This window comes from Sorex araneus, chromosome 6 (genome assembly GCF_027595985.1).
Source record: "Sorex araneus isolate mSorAra2 chromosome 6, mSorAra2.pri, whole genome shotgun sequence".
In the NCBI taxonomy this organism is placed as follows: domain Eukaryota; kingdom Metazoa; phylum Chordata; class Mammalia; order Eulipotyphla; family Soricidae; genus Sorex; species Sorex araneus.
Genome location: NC_073307.1, coordinates 119,203,471 through 119,218,951, shown reverse-complemented (window position 1 = coordinate 119,218,951; position 15,481 = coordinate 119,203,471). Strand labels below are relative to the sequence as shown.

Sequence of the window (15,481 nt, the reverse complement as noted above, 5' to 3'; positions counted from 1 at the left end):
GGGTGGGGCTGGGGTGACTGGGGGTGGGCCTGGGGAGGCCTCACTCACCTCCGTTCCTCACACACAGGAGACCCGGGAGGCGGAGTCCTCTGCATCTGGGCTCCCCTCTGACACCCTCTAAACCCAACTCACAGCTCTCCCCTCGCCAAACCCAGTCACACCCGAGGCCCGGTGGGAGGGAAAGTGAGGGGTAGGCACCAGGTTGGCACTTTTGCAGTCGAGGACATGCACAGTGACCAGCTCCTCTGGGCTCTGGCTGAGGACGTAGATGGCCTCCTTGAACAAGGCTGCATGGCTACCGTCGAAGGTCACGAAGCTGAGATCAGGGAAGATGGAGCAGCGGCCTGGGGAGAGGGGAGAGGCAGAAGCAGATGCCCTGGGGCTCAGGGCTGCACCCACATCCCTCCCAGGAGGGCCAGAAGCCCTGGGGTGGTAGTAAGGTTAGGGCAGGTGTCACTCAGAGATCAGAGGGTCCGAGAGTAGGGAATCCGCCATGTCTGGTTGCTGAGATAGGAGGGTGCTTGGGGGGGTCATGGCTACCCTGAGGCCAGGGAGCAGTGGTCAGGGTCAGGGGCATGGGGAGGACAGGATGTCCTAAGGACTCACAGGCACATTCCCAGAGTGGACAGCAGCGGTCCCCGCCCACCCTCACGCCAAGGCCCAGGACCCCACAGCGAGGGGGAGCTGCACCCTGGGGACAGTGCTGGGACTGGTTCACACGGATCAGTTGGCCCTCCAGGCAGATGTGGCGCACGCAGTCCTGCTCCGCAATTGGCTGGGGCACAGAGCAAGGGTGCAAAGTGAGTTCCTCCCCACCTCTGCCCCAGTAGCTACCCCGCCCCTTCCCTTTCCGAGTTCCCCCAAATATGGACCCTTTTCAATGTTGATTCTAGCAGAGCAGAAATATCAGAGTAAAAAGCACTGGAGGGTCTGCCTGCGCCTGCCCAACGCACTCACAGGGTACTGGGGCTGGGCCCCGCAGGGTGGGGACTGGCCCCCTAAAGCTCTCCTCCTGGCTGTCCCACGTGTACGGGTTGTCCCGGGAGCACACAGGCACGCTCACTCTCCCAGACACCCTCAACACACCCAGTGAACGCTGTGTCCCCCAGTCACGAGGATGAAGCACATCCCATCCCAGTCAGGGACAGAAGAAGCACGCACACACCAGCAGCACACCGTGCTGTCACTCATCCTGTGTCAAGCAGTCAGCCTGGTGAGGGCTTAGTGAAGCTGAAGCTTTTAGGTGCTGGGCAGGAGGTTGGGGTAGAGGCAAGGCTGGTGTTGGTACCCTCACCAGAGACTATACGATGGGAGCATATATGAAACGTGAGACAAAACGGAGAGACTCGTGCTAATAACAACCCCCCACAGACATCTACCTACAACCAATCAGAATGCAAGAACAAGGCATGGATACGCAGGCTGCGGCCATTGGATGAGCTGCAACCAATCAGAATGCAAGAACAATCCAGCCAACCAGAATGTGAGAATAAGGCGATGCCGGAAATCAGCCAATCAAGAGAGACTCTGGCTCCTTGACTAGGAGCGTGGGACTGTGGGTTACAGTGCTGGGACCTCCGACAAAGACCAGCAGAATTGAGTATAAATGCACAAAGATTCAGACCGGAGACAGAGACCATCTCTGCTTAGCCCTCCAACGCACCAGTGATCAAAAAAATAATAATAATAAAAATGAAATAACAAACAAACATGCTGTAGCATCCAGGGACCACTCCTGTGTGTGCCCTCTTCCTTTCTCCCATCCAACTTGCCACCCAAGTCGCAGGGTCGGACTAGGCTGATGTGAGCCCAGACACCCGAAGGCTCTGGCGGCCGCCTGTGCTCCTTAACCAGACTGTGCGTCATTCGGACTCTACTGCTAAACCAATGTGGACTGATCCTGACTTAAGTGTTGGGGGAGTGATAAGAATCAGGACCTGGATCATATGCCTCGTGTGACAAATAAGACCTCGTGGCTGGGTTCTAAGACGTGCTGTCTGGTGGTGGATGTAACAAATACTAAAAGCTATGAGTCCGTCCCGCGGAATCCTGCCTCTGACCTGTTCACTACATTGACTGCAGTGACCAGGAGGAGGGGAAGGCAGCGAGGGGCCCACCCCAGGAAGCCAGAACCCAGACAGGTCACTCACCACACAGGTGGCAGACACATTGGCCTCCGTGGTGGCCCAGGCTGAGCCCTCGGGGATGCTCTGGACGGGAGCTGAGCGCCCAGACTGCTCAGTGGTAGCCTCGCCCCCTGGCTCTGCAGGCCCCTGTGGGCCTGCTGAGGGGCCGTGGGCCTCGGGCAGCTGAAGGAGCAGTGCCCCAGGGCTCTCTCGGGAGGCTGTCCAGAGTGGCAGGCTGCTTGGTGGGTGGGAGGTGGGCCCCAGGGGAGCCATGCCCACCCAGGGACCTGGGACCCCAGTCACCACCATGGCTGCAGCAAGACTGTGGGTGGAAGCTGGTGGGAGCTCCGTGTGCCCTCCCTGCCCAGGGCCATCTGCTGAGCTATCCACTGAGCTGGGCAGAGACACCTGCTTGGACAGAATGGCCGTCCTCCCTGTGGTGCTCCTCCCCGGAATGCTGGACACTGTGGAGGGCAGCCCCTCGGCCATGGCCCCTGCTTCAGAGGTTGGCACTGGGGCTTCGGGAAGCGGACCTGATGCCGTGCCCGGGGCCTCGGGGGTGCTGTGGTCCATAGCAAGTGCCTGGACAGGGGGGGTCTGGGTAGGAGAAACAGCCAGCCTGTCTGTCCACACAGGTGGAGTCGTGGCTCTGGTGAGAGCCGTGGCCTGCGGCTGGAGTGGACGGCTGCTGGTGGATTCCTCTGGGCCAACCATAGCCACGGGGGCAGATGTGCCCACCTTGGCCAGGGGCAGGCTGGTGTCCAGGGGGAGGCCAGAGAGGAGGTGGGGTGGCCGGGTTGACTCTGCAGGGGTGAAGGGCATGGCCCCCAGCTCGGGGGCAGCTGGGGACAGGCCATGGACAGCTGGAGTGGCCGGGAGCCTGGCTGGAGGCCTGGTGGCTGTGGCGGTGAGTCGGGCAGGGCTGGGCAGGGCCGTGGGGATTGGGCCTGGAAGCGGGGACAGCGGCAGCCCCGTGGGCTGGCTGGGCCCAGCCTGGACCTCCTCCGTGGACAGCACCACCTCCGCTCTCTTGGTTGTCAGGGGTCCAGCACGCAGCTGCTCTGTGGATGTCCCGGCCTCGGCTGGGGAGCTGCTGGGACTGGTGACTCTCTGAGACTGGGGAGCCTGGGGGCCCCCGGTCCTGTTGGTGACCTCTGCTACTTCAGGTGTCAGCAAGGCCTCCTGGGAGCCCAAGGAAGTGAGTCTGGGGGTCACATGTGGAGAAGCCTCCGTGCCACGGGGAGAGGGCACTGCGGGTGGCCCCGGGCTGGGGGAGGGCTGTACAGGGGTCGTTTTGGCAGGAAAGGGCCCGGGGCCTGTGACTGGCACTGCTTTGGTCATGAGAGGGAAGTGGGGTGCCTCGGGCAAGCGGGTTGGGACAGTGACATTGGGGCTCTGGGTCGAGGGCACAGTCACGCTGGTTGTCTCCATGGCACCTGACCCCGTGCTGGGAGCTGGTGTCTGCCACAGTGGGGGGGCATCTGCTGTGAGGGAGGTCTTGGGGGGCTGGGAGGTGACCGGGTGGCTAGTGGCCACTCTGTGCCCGGCCGGGGCCTTGGTGAAGTGAGGGGGGGCGTTAGAGACCCTCAGCAGCTGCTGCAGAGTGGCCCGGGGGGTGCCTGGAGACTGCGGGGGTCCCTCTGTGGGTGGGTTGGGGGCCGTGATGAGAGGGGCAGCTGGGGTGAACGCTGGCCCCTGGGAGGGAGCCCCCGGAGGTCCTGATGGCGGCTGTAGCTCCTCGTGGCCAGGAGTGGGCAGCTGAGGGGCGAGGGTCTGATTCCCAGGGGCGTCCGTGGGGACCTGGAGCCCGGGCTGCACACCTGGGCAGACAGAAGAAGGTCTCAGACCGCGGGCACAGATGGGCTCTGGAGGGGGGGGCGGGGCAGTCAGGGGGTGCCCCGTCAGAGCAGCGGGCAGGCCTGGACCCTGCCAGCCTAGAGCTTGAGACCCCGGATGGTGTCACATCAGCATCAGGCGACCCCAGCCAGTCCCACCCCACCAGGGGGCCCCACCGGGCCTCGGGCAGACCTTCCGGGTTCTCCTTCCCCAAGGCCCCAGGCTGAGCCTGCTGTGGGGCAGGGGGCAGAGGGTAGGGCATGACGGGGCAGAGGAAGTCCGGGCTCCGTGCAGGTCACTTACAGTCCTCCAGGTAGACGCATCGCTGCGTGACTTCGTCCAGGACCCTGGGGGCGGGGCAGGCAGGCACACAGCCTTCCACCCTGAAGAGGGAGGGGAGCAGGTCAGAACCTGCCCTGGGGGGCGCGGGGCACCCTCTCATGGCCTCCTCCTTGGTTCTGAACCCGCGTGTGTGATGCTCACAGGCCCCTTTGTGGGGACACCACATACAGGGGTGCGCGCCACGGGCTGGCCTCACACGCATGCGCGCACGCTCCGCCGTCTCGGCGAGGCACCTTCCCGCACCTTCCGAGGCTGCGGAGAACACAGGGCAAGGCCCGTGCGTGTGGCCTCTGCGGCAACCTCGAACCCAGGCCATTTACACGGGGGCACGCATGTGAGTCCACAGCCTTCAGCCTCCCCCTCCCCCCACGCAATGGGGGCACAGCGCCAGGCGCATCCTCCACCTGCATTCATGTGCAGCGCATGGGGGGGATGCTCAGAGCAAATGCGAGCACAGGTGCGTCTGTGTGTGCGCTCGGGCCTGCGTCCCCCGATCACATACAGGCCTGCCCACAGATCCGGGAACCACGACAGGCTAGCTCGGGGGCACCTGGGGGCTCACCTGGGCACCTCCCGGCAGCTGGCGGCCCGCGGATCCCGGCAGGTCTGGAAACAGGGGCTGGCACAGGGGTCATAGCGCCACTCGCAGGTGGGGTAGGCGGCCCCCGAGGGCTTGGCATCTGGAAAAGCAGCGTGCCCCCAAGTCCGACCCCAGAGGCTGGGGGCCAGCTTGGGGCAAGTGCTCACACATGGAGGTGACAGCCTGGGCTCACCCCTCCCCATAGAAAAGACCAACACCTGTGCACAGGGGAAGCCAAAGCCAGCCCCCCTCCCCACCCGGGGGCAGGGGCGGGGGAGGGCTGTCCCTAGAGCTAGGGAAGGTCCCTGGGATCCTCCTGGGTTTCTGGGAACCTGGTGTCTGCACTGAGAAGGAAGGGGGAGTGTGGGGGTCAGGAGCAGAGCTTTGAGTGACAGTCCAGGTGGAGCCATGACCCCACCCACAACACAGTCCCCAGTCCCCTCCTCCTGGCCCTGCCTCCAGCCGGGCCACTGCAGAGCCCTAGGGGAGATGGGGTGCTGGGGGGCGGGGCGGTGCTCTGGCTTTCTCCTGGTGTCCAAAGTAGCAGGAGGTTAGTGATCCCTTGTCTATTCCCGCTGTCTTCTCCCCCAGCTCACGAGGCAGGCTTGGGGGATGTGTGCTAAGAGTCGGTAATGGACCAAACGTGATAGCCTCTTGGTGTCTGTACTGCAAACCAGAATGCCCCAAAGTAGAGAGCGTGGGGGAAATTGTCTGCCACAGAGGCAGAGGGAGGGCTGGGAAGATGGGGGGATTCTGGGGACACTGGTGGTGGTGGAAAGTGTGCTCTGGTGGAGGGGTGGGTGTTCGATCATTGTATGACTGAAACTCAAACATGAAAGCTTTGTGACTGGATCTCACAGTGATTCAATTAAAAAAAAAATTTTTTTTTAAGTAGCCAAAAGGATCCAGGGATCCTTCCCCAACTCATCCCCGGGCCCTGTGGGCATCAGGCCCCCAGGGGGAGAGAACCGCTCCTGGCCCGGCCCTGCCCTCTCTGTGCCCAGAAGTGGCCTCGGCAGTGCGGCTGCTCTGAGCACAGGCTCCGGCCGCCTGAGAGGGCCAGCAACCCTGTGCCTGTCCCCAGGTCTCCTCACTCTCCACCCCCAGGAGGCGCTGCCGGGCCCAGGTACAGAACCCCGCAGAGGACAGAAGATGGGACTTTCCCAGGGGAGATGCCCCACGCTGCTGCGGGGTAGGGAGACTCGGGAAGGCCAGGAGCTGCTTCCTTCCGGGAGCACCAGTCCTGCGCCCACCTTGGTGGAGCGTGCAGCTGTGAAGCGGTGAGGTAGGGGTAGGGGGGAGTCAGGTCCTGCAGCACCCCGGGGTGGGGGAAGCAGTACTTCCCCATCTCCAGGCGGCTGCGAATGGCAGAGCAAACCGGCGTTCCCCAGAGCCTCGAGGCCAAAACTGAGACAGTGACACTCGGGGGAGCTTCTCCGTGTGCCGGGCCCAGAGCAGAGCCCGTGAGGGGCCACTGACCCCCGCACAGAGGCTTGGAGGCCTCGACCTGCCTTTGCAGGTGAAGAAATGATGACGGAAAAGTGATGGGGGGGTCGAGACGTGAGTCCAAGGCCATCTGGCTGCAAAGCCTGGGCTCATTCTGCTCTGTGCCAGCCCCCCGCCCCCATCCCCTAGGAGGGCCATGGTGCGGCCGTCCCAGCCAGCCAGGACCTGCGCAGGGGTGGGCTTCACCGGAGATGGCCAGTCTGTGCCTGCACTGGGGGCCTAAGGTTGCGAGTTCCATCCCCACTGCCACCCCAACATGCCGAGCACAGTGCTAGCAAGCAGTGCTGTCTGGGGTTCCCCAGGGCCACACACACACACACACACACACACACACACACACACACACACAGAGCCCTGGCAGGCACTGACGCGGGTTCGAGCACAACTGAGGTGGGAAGCGCCATGGCCAGGTGCCCGTGAGCCCCTCCTCGACCCCCCTCCTCATTGTAACAGTGAAGGGAAGGAAGAGGAAGTGGGGTGAGCCGGCCCAGCCCTCGCCAAGGAAAGCTCCCCAGTGGTGGGGGAGCAGCTGGCACAGTGCTCACGTACCCCACCCTCTGCAGAGGGGTCCCTGCATCCTGCCTGTGGCACCCCAGAGCCCCCAGGAGACAGCCAGAGCTTGGGGGCGGCAGCTGCCCCGCCCAGAGATGGTGGGAACCCTGGAACCCCGCAGCCTTGGCAAGGAAGGGCACAGAGGTGCCCCTCAGGGTCCTGCTGGCCCCGGGCAGGGTGCCCGTGGTGCCCCAGCTCCTGGGCAGGAAACCTGAGCCAGTGGCTACTTCTTCTCTTGCTTCCCCAAAGGTCGCCCTATTTTTAAATCCTGCACCGGCCCCTGGAGGACCCTGGCAGCTGGCGGGCCTCCAAGCTGCACTGTCCATGTCTCTGCGGGCCATTGGCAAGGGGACCGCCCCCCCCCCCGCCCCCGCCCCCTGCAGACTGAAGTGGCCGCCCGCCCGGACCCTCGGGGCCAGGAGAGAGGGGAGTCTGGCTGGAAGTGGGAGAGGCAGGGCGGGCGCGGAGGGGCCCAGGGGTGCGGCGGCCGCCTACCCAGAAGGCGGAAGAGCGTGGCGCTGCGGAAGGCCTCCGAGTGCTGGAAGGGCCGCAGGGCCAGCGCGGAGCCCGCCGCGTGCAGGAAGGCCCCGGGCTCCGCCAGCGACTCCAGCGCCACCAGGCCCTCCCGCCGCCCCGTGCCCCGGTGCAGGGCGAAGGAGGCTCGGCCGCGGAAGGTGTCGCTGTCCTGCCACTGAGCCAGGTGCAGGGACCCGTTGGCTGTGACACTGAGGAAGAAGTTGGGTCTGTCCGCTGCCTCCAGGGACACCACATCCGGGTCTGCGGAGAGCCACAGGGAAGGTCAGGGCAGTGTCCCCGGAGCATCTCAGCGCGACCCTGTCCTGACTCCCAGGGGCAGCCCGGCAACACCTCCCTGGAGTGCTGCCCCCTGCTGGTGCTGCCCAGGCTCACAGCACCCACAGTAGGCGCCCGGAGGGACCCTGGGCAGAGGCTGGGCTCACCGCCCTCCTTCCCTCCTTTCCTTCCCTCCTTCCTCCTTCCTTCCCTCTCTCCTTTCTTTCCTTCCTTCTGAACCTGAGGAAGAGAGGAGGAGAGGAGAGGAGAGGATGGAAGGAGGGAAGATGAAGGAGGAGGAGGAGAGGGAAGAGGAGGGGGAGGAGGAGGGGGAGGAGGGAGAGGAGGAGGGGAGGGGGAGGAGGAGGACAAGGAGGACGAGAAGGGGGAAGAAGGGGAAGAGGGGGAGAAGGAGGGGGAGGGGGAGGAGGGGAGGAGGAGGGGGAGGAGTGGGAGGAGGGGGAACAGAGGGATTAGGAGGAGGAGGGGGGTAGGGGGCTGCTCAGAACCAAAGCAGGACAGACTGGGGCCCTGAGAACTGAATTCTCCCCGTGTTTGGAGCGTCTCTGGGGTCCAGGCTCTAACCCACACTGGCGTCGGCTGTTCGGTGCTTTCTGTAGCTCCAGAGGCCAAGGCTTCCCGCGGGATGTGGGGGCAGGAAGAGCATGGCCTGGGCCAGCATGTGTGGGCCAGACGACCAGGGAGCCCAGTCTGCAAGAGCACCACCCAGGGCCCTCTCTGTGCTCAGGTCCGACGACAGCGCAGGAGACGCCAGGGTGGGGGTGGGGCGGGCTGCAGGCCAGAGGGCTGGGGGCCCCGGTGTGGCCGTGCCTGCCTCCGGCCTGCAGCCTGCAAACAGGCTCCCGGGAGGCTGCCCCAGTCCCCACTGCTCCTGAGCCCCCCACCCAACCTTCCCTGATGGGGGGCAGAGCAGCAGAGGGGAGTGGGGGCTGGGTGTCACTGCTGCCACCGCCCCCTTGGGCTTCCCCAGAACACGGGGCCCTTCCCTGCCCGGGCGTCTGACCTGAGCCCCGCTCAAACCAGGACAGGGTGCAGGCCAGAGCCCCCCATTTCCCCAGTCTCAGCCTCAGTGCCTCCCTTGCCAGGGCTGCACAGGGGCGGGGCGGGCTCACCGTGGGCCTTGGCTTTGCACAGGGCCGCCGTCAGCAGGAAGCTCGTCAGGAGCCCCTGAGGGGCGTCTTCAGCCCTCACCAGGACCAGGGCACTGCCCGCTGCCCTAGCCGCCACCAGGGCACCGGCTGCTGCCCAGCTGGCCAGCTGGTAGGGCCCCTTCCCTAGGGCTGGAGGGAAGGCACCGGCCGTCAGCCCCGTCTCCCGGAGCTTCTGCCTACCTCCCACCCTGCTCTCCGCCCAAAGGGCAAAGGGGATGCGGGTCACGGAGGGGCACAGGGACTCAGCCTCAGCTCCCAGAGGGACAGAGGGACCCAGGGACAGTCTGAACCCACCTTCCCACATCCCCACTTTAGGCCTCACTTCCTGCCTGGTTAGTGCTGGCTGGATCAGTGCAGGGCTCCTCACCCCACCCACGGTGACCCCCCACTCTGAGACTCAGCTCCTCGCCATCGCCCCCTGCTGCCTCCTGGCGTTCTCAAGAGCCCCCAACCCCTGCCACACTGCTCTTCTCCCGCTCTTTCCTGGAGGACCCGACCCCAGGCCTCCACCTGCCCGACCCAGGTCTCCACCTGCCCCAGTGCCTCATCCCAGGTGAGCCTTTCCCTGCTCCCTCCCCCCCATGTCAGCCCCCACCAACTCTGGTGGCCCCAGGTCCCTCCCCCCCCAGGGCACTCGAGCACAGTCCTGAGGGCATCTCAGGGGGACCTGTGTGTGCCCTGCACCGACCAGGCAGGGCAGGTAAATGAATCCCAGTCAGCTCTCAGGAGAGAAAGATGCCACATCTCCATGTGTGATGTCGTGTTTCAGGGTCAGCAACAAACACACACACACACAGTCCCTGCCACAGGGGCATTCTAGGGGGAGGGTGGCGGGAGGGAAACTGGGGATACTGGTGGTGGGACATGCACACTGGTGGAGGGACGGGTGCTGGAACACTGTGTGACTGAACCTGACCGTGATCAGCTTTGTAACTCTGTGTCGCACGGTGACTCAAAAACTTAAAAATAAGTAAATGGAGGGGCTGGAGCGATAGCACAGTGGGTGGGGCGTTGGCCTTGCATGTGGCCAACCCGGGTTCGATTCCCAGCATCCCATATGGTCCCCTGAGCACCGCCAGGGGTAATTCCTGAGTGCAGAGCCAGGAGTAACCCCTGAGCATCGCCAGGTGTGATGCAAAAAGCAAAAAAAAAAAAAAAAAGTAAATTGAAAACACACACACACACACATACACACGGATGCACCAGTTTAAAGGAAGAGCAACTAGTGGGAAACACCACCGGCCCAGCCTTTGGGGAAGACAATGTGGACATTTCTCAGAAAACTAGGAACTGAGCTTCCATATGAGCCAGCGATTCTACTCCTGGGAATATCTACCCCAAAGGCCCCAAGGCACAATGCAGAAAAGACATCCGCACTCCTATACCCATTGCAGCACTATTCACAATAGCCAGGATAGCCAGGATCTGGAAATAAACCCAAGTGCCGAGGACAGGAAAAGAAACTATGGTACCTAATCACCAGGGAACACTCCTCAGTCATAGAAAAAGTCCTGTGACCCACCACAGTGTGGATGGATCTGGAGAGTACCCTGCTCGGTAAAGTCAGTCGGGGGAGAGGAACAGACTCAGAACAGCCCCTCAGATGGGGGATGTAAAGAAACCTTGTCGGGGAATATCACACGCCCCAAGACAATGGAAACGTAGAGCTGGAGAACTGGAAGCTTGGCCCTGGGGTGGGGCGGGGGTGGGGATAAGTTAGGGAAGGGGACCTAGGACAATGTTGGTGGGGGAGTGCCTGCCACAGAGGCAGGCTGGAGGGTGGGAGGGAAACTGAGGACATCCATGGACCATCACGGCGGTGGTGAAGGGATTGGTGTTGGAAAAATATAGGCCTAAAGGCCCATCATCAATACCTCTGTGATGTTGTCAACCACAGTGATTCGGTCAATAAATCAATATAAACAAAATTAAAGGTAATAAAGGCCCTGGAGCCGGGCGCGGAGGTCCTGAGCGGGAGCAAGTGTTTGAGGAGCTCGGGGGCTGTGCGGGCTGCACTGTGAGCTGCCCCTGGCCAGTTACTGTCCCCCTCAAGTGTCACCCAAGGGGCAAACTCTGCTCAGAGCTGCAGTGCTGAAATGCCTTGATCCCTGCTGGACTCATTCAACCCGTCAGGGGCCCGAGACCCGGGGCCCCAGGAGCCCCCCAGGGCTATGATTTGGTGGTGCTGCACGTGAGAGAGATGATGGCCGGTTCCCGGTCACCTGCCTCTAATGGCTTCCCGCTGTTCTACTCTCTATAATCCTGCAAGGGGCGGGGGTGCTGAGGAGGGGTGTCAATCAGCTCAAACCGAAAGCTGATTCTCCAGGTAACTCGGAGCCAAGTTTTCTACCCACACGGGGCTGCCTCCTGGCAGGAGGGGGCCCGAGTCCAGGAGAGAAGTCTGGAATTTGGGGGTGTGGTGCTCAGGGACTCTGAGTGACTGTGCTCAGGAGTATCCCCTGGCAAGGTGGCAGAGACCACGTGGCTCAGGGACAGAACCAGGGCCAACCAGGTGCCAGGTGAGCACCTCCGGACAGCCTGTATCTCTCCTGCCACGTGTCAGGCGAGCACCTCAGCCCCACCCTGCATCCCTCCAGCCCCCAGAGGAAGCCAAATGTTACATGAACCTGACCAGCACCCTGGCCAGCTGGACCGAGGTCAGGGCTGTGAGTTCACCTTGCACAGCCAGCACTGCCCACGAGCCTGGCGGTGGCACGGACACCTTAGCCCTAACTGAACATCAGCCTGTCTGGTCTCTGGTCATTAAAGCCATGACCTGGGTTTTCACTCTAGTTCATGGCCAAGTGGGGACACATTCTGGCCCCTGTGGGCTGGGCCCAGTCTGAGGGTCTGCAGTGACTCCAGTGTCCCAGCCCTGCTCTGCAGTGGCTCCAGTGTCCCGGTCCTGCTCTGCAGTGGCTCCAGTGTCCCGGCCCTGCTCTGCAGTGGCTCCAGTGTCCCTGCCCTGCTCTGCAGTGGCTCCAGTGTCCCTGCCCTGCTCTGCAGTGGCTCCAGTGTCCCGGCCCTGCTCTGCAGTGACTCCAGTGTCCCGGCCCTGCTCTGCAGTGGCTCCAGTGTCCCTGCCCTGCTCTGCAGTGGCTCCAGTGTCCCTGCCCTGCTCTGCAGTGGCTCCAGTGTCCCGGCCCTGCTCTGCAGTGACTCCAGTGTCCCGGCCCTGCTCTGCAGTGGCTCCAGTGTCCCTGCCCTGCTCTGCAGTGGCTCCAGTGTCCCTGCCCTGCTCTGCAGTGGCTCCAGTGTCCCTGCCCTGCTCTGCAGTGGCTCCAGTGTCCCAGCCCGGGGTGCCGCTTGCTGAAGGGGCCTTACCTTTGTTAAAGAAGTCGCAGTCGTACGCTGAAAGAGAGAGAGCGGAGGCTGCCTGAGAAGCCTGGGGCAGGCAGTGCACAGGGCACAGGGCCAGACTCGTGGTGCTGCCTCTGGACTCCCATAGCCGCCAGGTCCTCAGACTCACTCAGGCCCCGAGTCCCTGCAGCCGCCCTGGCTCCCGCCTGGGTGCCCAGCTCAGAGGCGCAAACTGGGCGCGGAGCAGGCCCTCAGGGAGATGCATGAGTGTGGGACAGACAGCAAGACAATGACTGCTGGAAATGATCACTCTGGACCAGAACTCGTGCTGAAAGTAGATAAGGCCTACAGGATACACAATAACCTTTCAGCACCTACGTTGCAAGCCATAATGCCCAGAAGGAGAGGAGGGAGTGAGGAAGAGGGAGGGAGGAGGGGAGAAAGAGAGAGAGAGAGAGAGAGAGAGAGAGAGAGGAAAGGGAGGGAGAGAGAGAGGGAGGGAGGGAGAGGGAAAGAGAGAGAGAGGGAGAGAGAGGGGCAGAGAGGGAGAGAGAGGGAGAGGGAGAGAGAGAAGGCGAGAGGGAGGGAGATAGAGGGAGAGAGAGAGAGAGAGGGAGGGAGGGAGGGAGGGAGGGAGGAGAGAGAGAGGGAGACAGAGACGGAGACAGAGACGGAGACAGAGAAAGAGGGAAAGAGTCTGTTATAGAGGCAGGCTGGTGGGGCAGGGAGAGAGCAAGTGGGGAAGGTGGTGGGAGGGAAACTGGAGACATTGGTGGTGGGAAAATGTACACTGGAGAAGGGATGGGTATTGGAATATTATATAACTGGATCCCAATCATGAACAACCTCGTAACTGTGTATCTCATGGTGATTCAATTTTTAAAAATAATTAAATATATATTATATATATACATATATATATATAAACCTTAGGGATGGAAGAGCTCCCATAAGAAAAACAGGAGAGAGGGCCTGAGAGACAGTACAGTGGCTAAGGCATTTGGCTTGTGTGCATGCAGCTGACCTGGGTTTGATCCCTAAATTCCATATGGTCCACCGACCACCACCAGGAGTGACCCCTGAGCACAGCTGGGTGTGACCAAAACCTGAACAAAAGATAGGGAGGGGATGGAGTCACAGTACAGCAAGTAGGTGCTCGTCCTACCCGGGTTCTAGCACTCAGTGTGGTCTCCTAAGCCTGCCAGGAGTGACCCTGAGACAGCTGGGCGTGGCCACAAAACAGAACAAACAAAAAGGGAGGGAGGAGAGAGGGAGGGAGAGAGGAAGGAAGGAGGGAAGGAGGGAGGGAAGGAGGGAAAGGTGGGAAGGAGGGAAAGGAGGGAAGGAGGGAAAGGAGGGAAGGAAGGAAGAAAGGAAGGAAGGAAGGAAGGAAGGAAGGAAGGAAGGAAGGAAGGAAGGAAGGAAGGAAGGAAGGAAGGAAGGAAGGAAGGAAGGAAGGAAGGAAGGAAGGAAGTTGGAGGAAAAGAGAGGGAGGGAGGAAGGGAGGGAAGGAGAATGGGAGGGAGAGAGGGAGGGAGAGACGAAGGCCCTGCAGGAGTGCAGGCACAAGACGCAAGCCTTGGTGGGAAGGGACCCTGAGCCTTTAGGATACGCGCTGCGACCCGCATCCCACTCAAGGAGCTCTTTTAAACGTGTGCTCCGCGCGCCCTCTAGTGGACTGGTCCGGCACCACAGCCCGTTCTCCTGGCCCTGGGCTCTCCGTTCCTCCACCCAATCCTTCAGGTAAACCTGGTGGGCCAGGACTGTGCCTCCTGTTCAGACAGGAAAACTCAGCCCCAGCGGAGTGCTTGACTTCCTTGACATCACTCTGCTCGCAAACGATGGCACTGGGCTGGTTCCCAGGGGCCCCGACTCTTCTAGTTAAATGGGTTTGCAGCCAGCCTAGGGGTCTCCCTGCACCCCCGGCCGTGGTTCTGAGGTCCTGAGCATCTGAGCATCTCCCTCCCCCCCTCCCAACCCGAAAAGGGCAGCACCCCTGACCCTCTGGGCCCCGGGCGACTTGTGTGGACACTCACGGCAGAGGTGAGGCGTCCGCCAGTCGACGGCCACCCCGTGCTGGCAGCACTGGTGGGCATAGGCGGACACACTGGCACAGAAGCACTCACAGTCCCCACCCCGGCTGCACCCACACGTGTCCGTCAGGCAGTTGGAGTAAAACCAAGTAACGTCAACCTGGGGGAGGTCAGAGGTCAGAGGTCAGGGGCCAGATGCAGAAGCCCTGCAGCTTCTTGGTGGGTGCCCATAGGATTGGGTGAGAGACATCTGCATGTGGGGTCTGGGCCGCCCAGGACACGACCCCTGTGCCCTGGGCAGCCCTGTCCCTGCAAACTGTGCGCCCCCCTCCCCAGGCCTTGACTGTGTCTTCCCCTCCCCCAGCACCCGGGGTGCTGCGTGATTGCTTGTTTGAGACGGCGGCAGCCTCCAAGGCTGGGGAGGGTGCCGGGCAGAGCATAGGACATTGACTGCCCCGTGCCCAGCCCCCCGGGGTCTGGCGGCACTGCTCAGGACAGGCCCCACCCCCACCCCTGGGGAGGAAGAGTCCGGGGAAGCTGAGCTGAAGCTGGGCTGGCTGTCCCTGGGCATCATGGAAGCCAAGCAGGCTGGAGGCGGCTCTGCGAGAGGGTGGGCCGGGGGGGGGGGGGCGCCCGGGGAGGCCAGCGCCAGGCTCCACTCACCACGGGGTGGCAGGTCTCGAACACCTCACTCAGCAGCACACCACACTCCTTCTTGGCAAACGGCTCCCGCAGGGGGTTCAGAACACACGTGTCCCGGGGCTCCAGGGGGTCTGGACACTGCAGGCAAGGGCAGAGCTGCGGCCCCCTCCCCGAGTCCCCACACACGCCGCTGCCCGGTGTGGAGGGCACTCGCAGCCTGGGCCCCCAGGGGAGGAGCTGCCGAGACAGGACAGCCTTGCACGCGGCTGGCCCAGAGTGCGTCCCCGGACCCACAGCTAATCCCGGAGTCTACCAGGAGTGACCCCTGAGTGCAGAGTCAGGCGTGAGCCCCGGGCACAGCTCAGTGTGTCCCCCCCAACCCCAAACAGAACAAAACGAAGAAGCAAAATCAAGGGTCAGAGGGACAGTACAGCAGGTAGGGCATTTGCCTTGCACACGGCCATCCTGGGTTCTATCCCCAGCGTCCCATATGGTTCCTGAGCATTGTCAGGAGTAACCCCAGATGTGACCCAAAAAAAGCCAAAAATAAATAAATATATTTTTTATTTAAAGAAGCAAAATGGGGCTGGAGCGATAGCA

General features: G+C 62.4%; 1 protein-coding gene across 1 annotated transcript in view; it reads right to left on the bottom strand.

Annotated features, from left to right (window-relative positions):
• Nucleotides 1-15,481, bottom strand: part of OTOG (otogelin) — an 85,810-nt gene that overhangs the window by 29,669 nt on the left and 40,660 nt on the right. The window contains exons 27-36 of the mRNA XM_004621665.2: nucleotides 14,903-15,019; nucleotides 14,243-14,399; nucleotides 12,231-12,257; nucleotides 8,868-9,035; nucleotides 7,438-7,719; nucleotides 4,867-4,984; nucleotides 4,266-4,345; nucleotides 2,151-3,946; nucleotides 607-775; nucleotides 199-344 (exon numbers count right to left, since the gene is read on the bottom strand). Of these exons, the coding sequence (XP_004621722.2) occupies nucleotides 199-344; nucleotides 607-775; nucleotides 2,151-3,946; nucleotides 4,266-4,345; nucleotides 4,867-4,984; nucleotides 7,438-7,719; nucleotides 8,868-9,035; nucleotides 12,231-12,257; nucleotides 14,243-14,399; nucleotides 14,903-15,019 (3,060 nt within the window). The remainder of the gene's footprint in view (nucleotides 1-198; nucleotides 345-606; nucleotides 776-2,150; nucleotides 3,947-4,265; nucleotides 4,346-4,866; nucleotides 4,985-7,437; nucleotides 7,720-8,867; nucleotides 9,036-12,230; nucleotides 12,258-14,242; nucleotides 14,400-14,902; nucleotides 15,020-15,481) is intronic.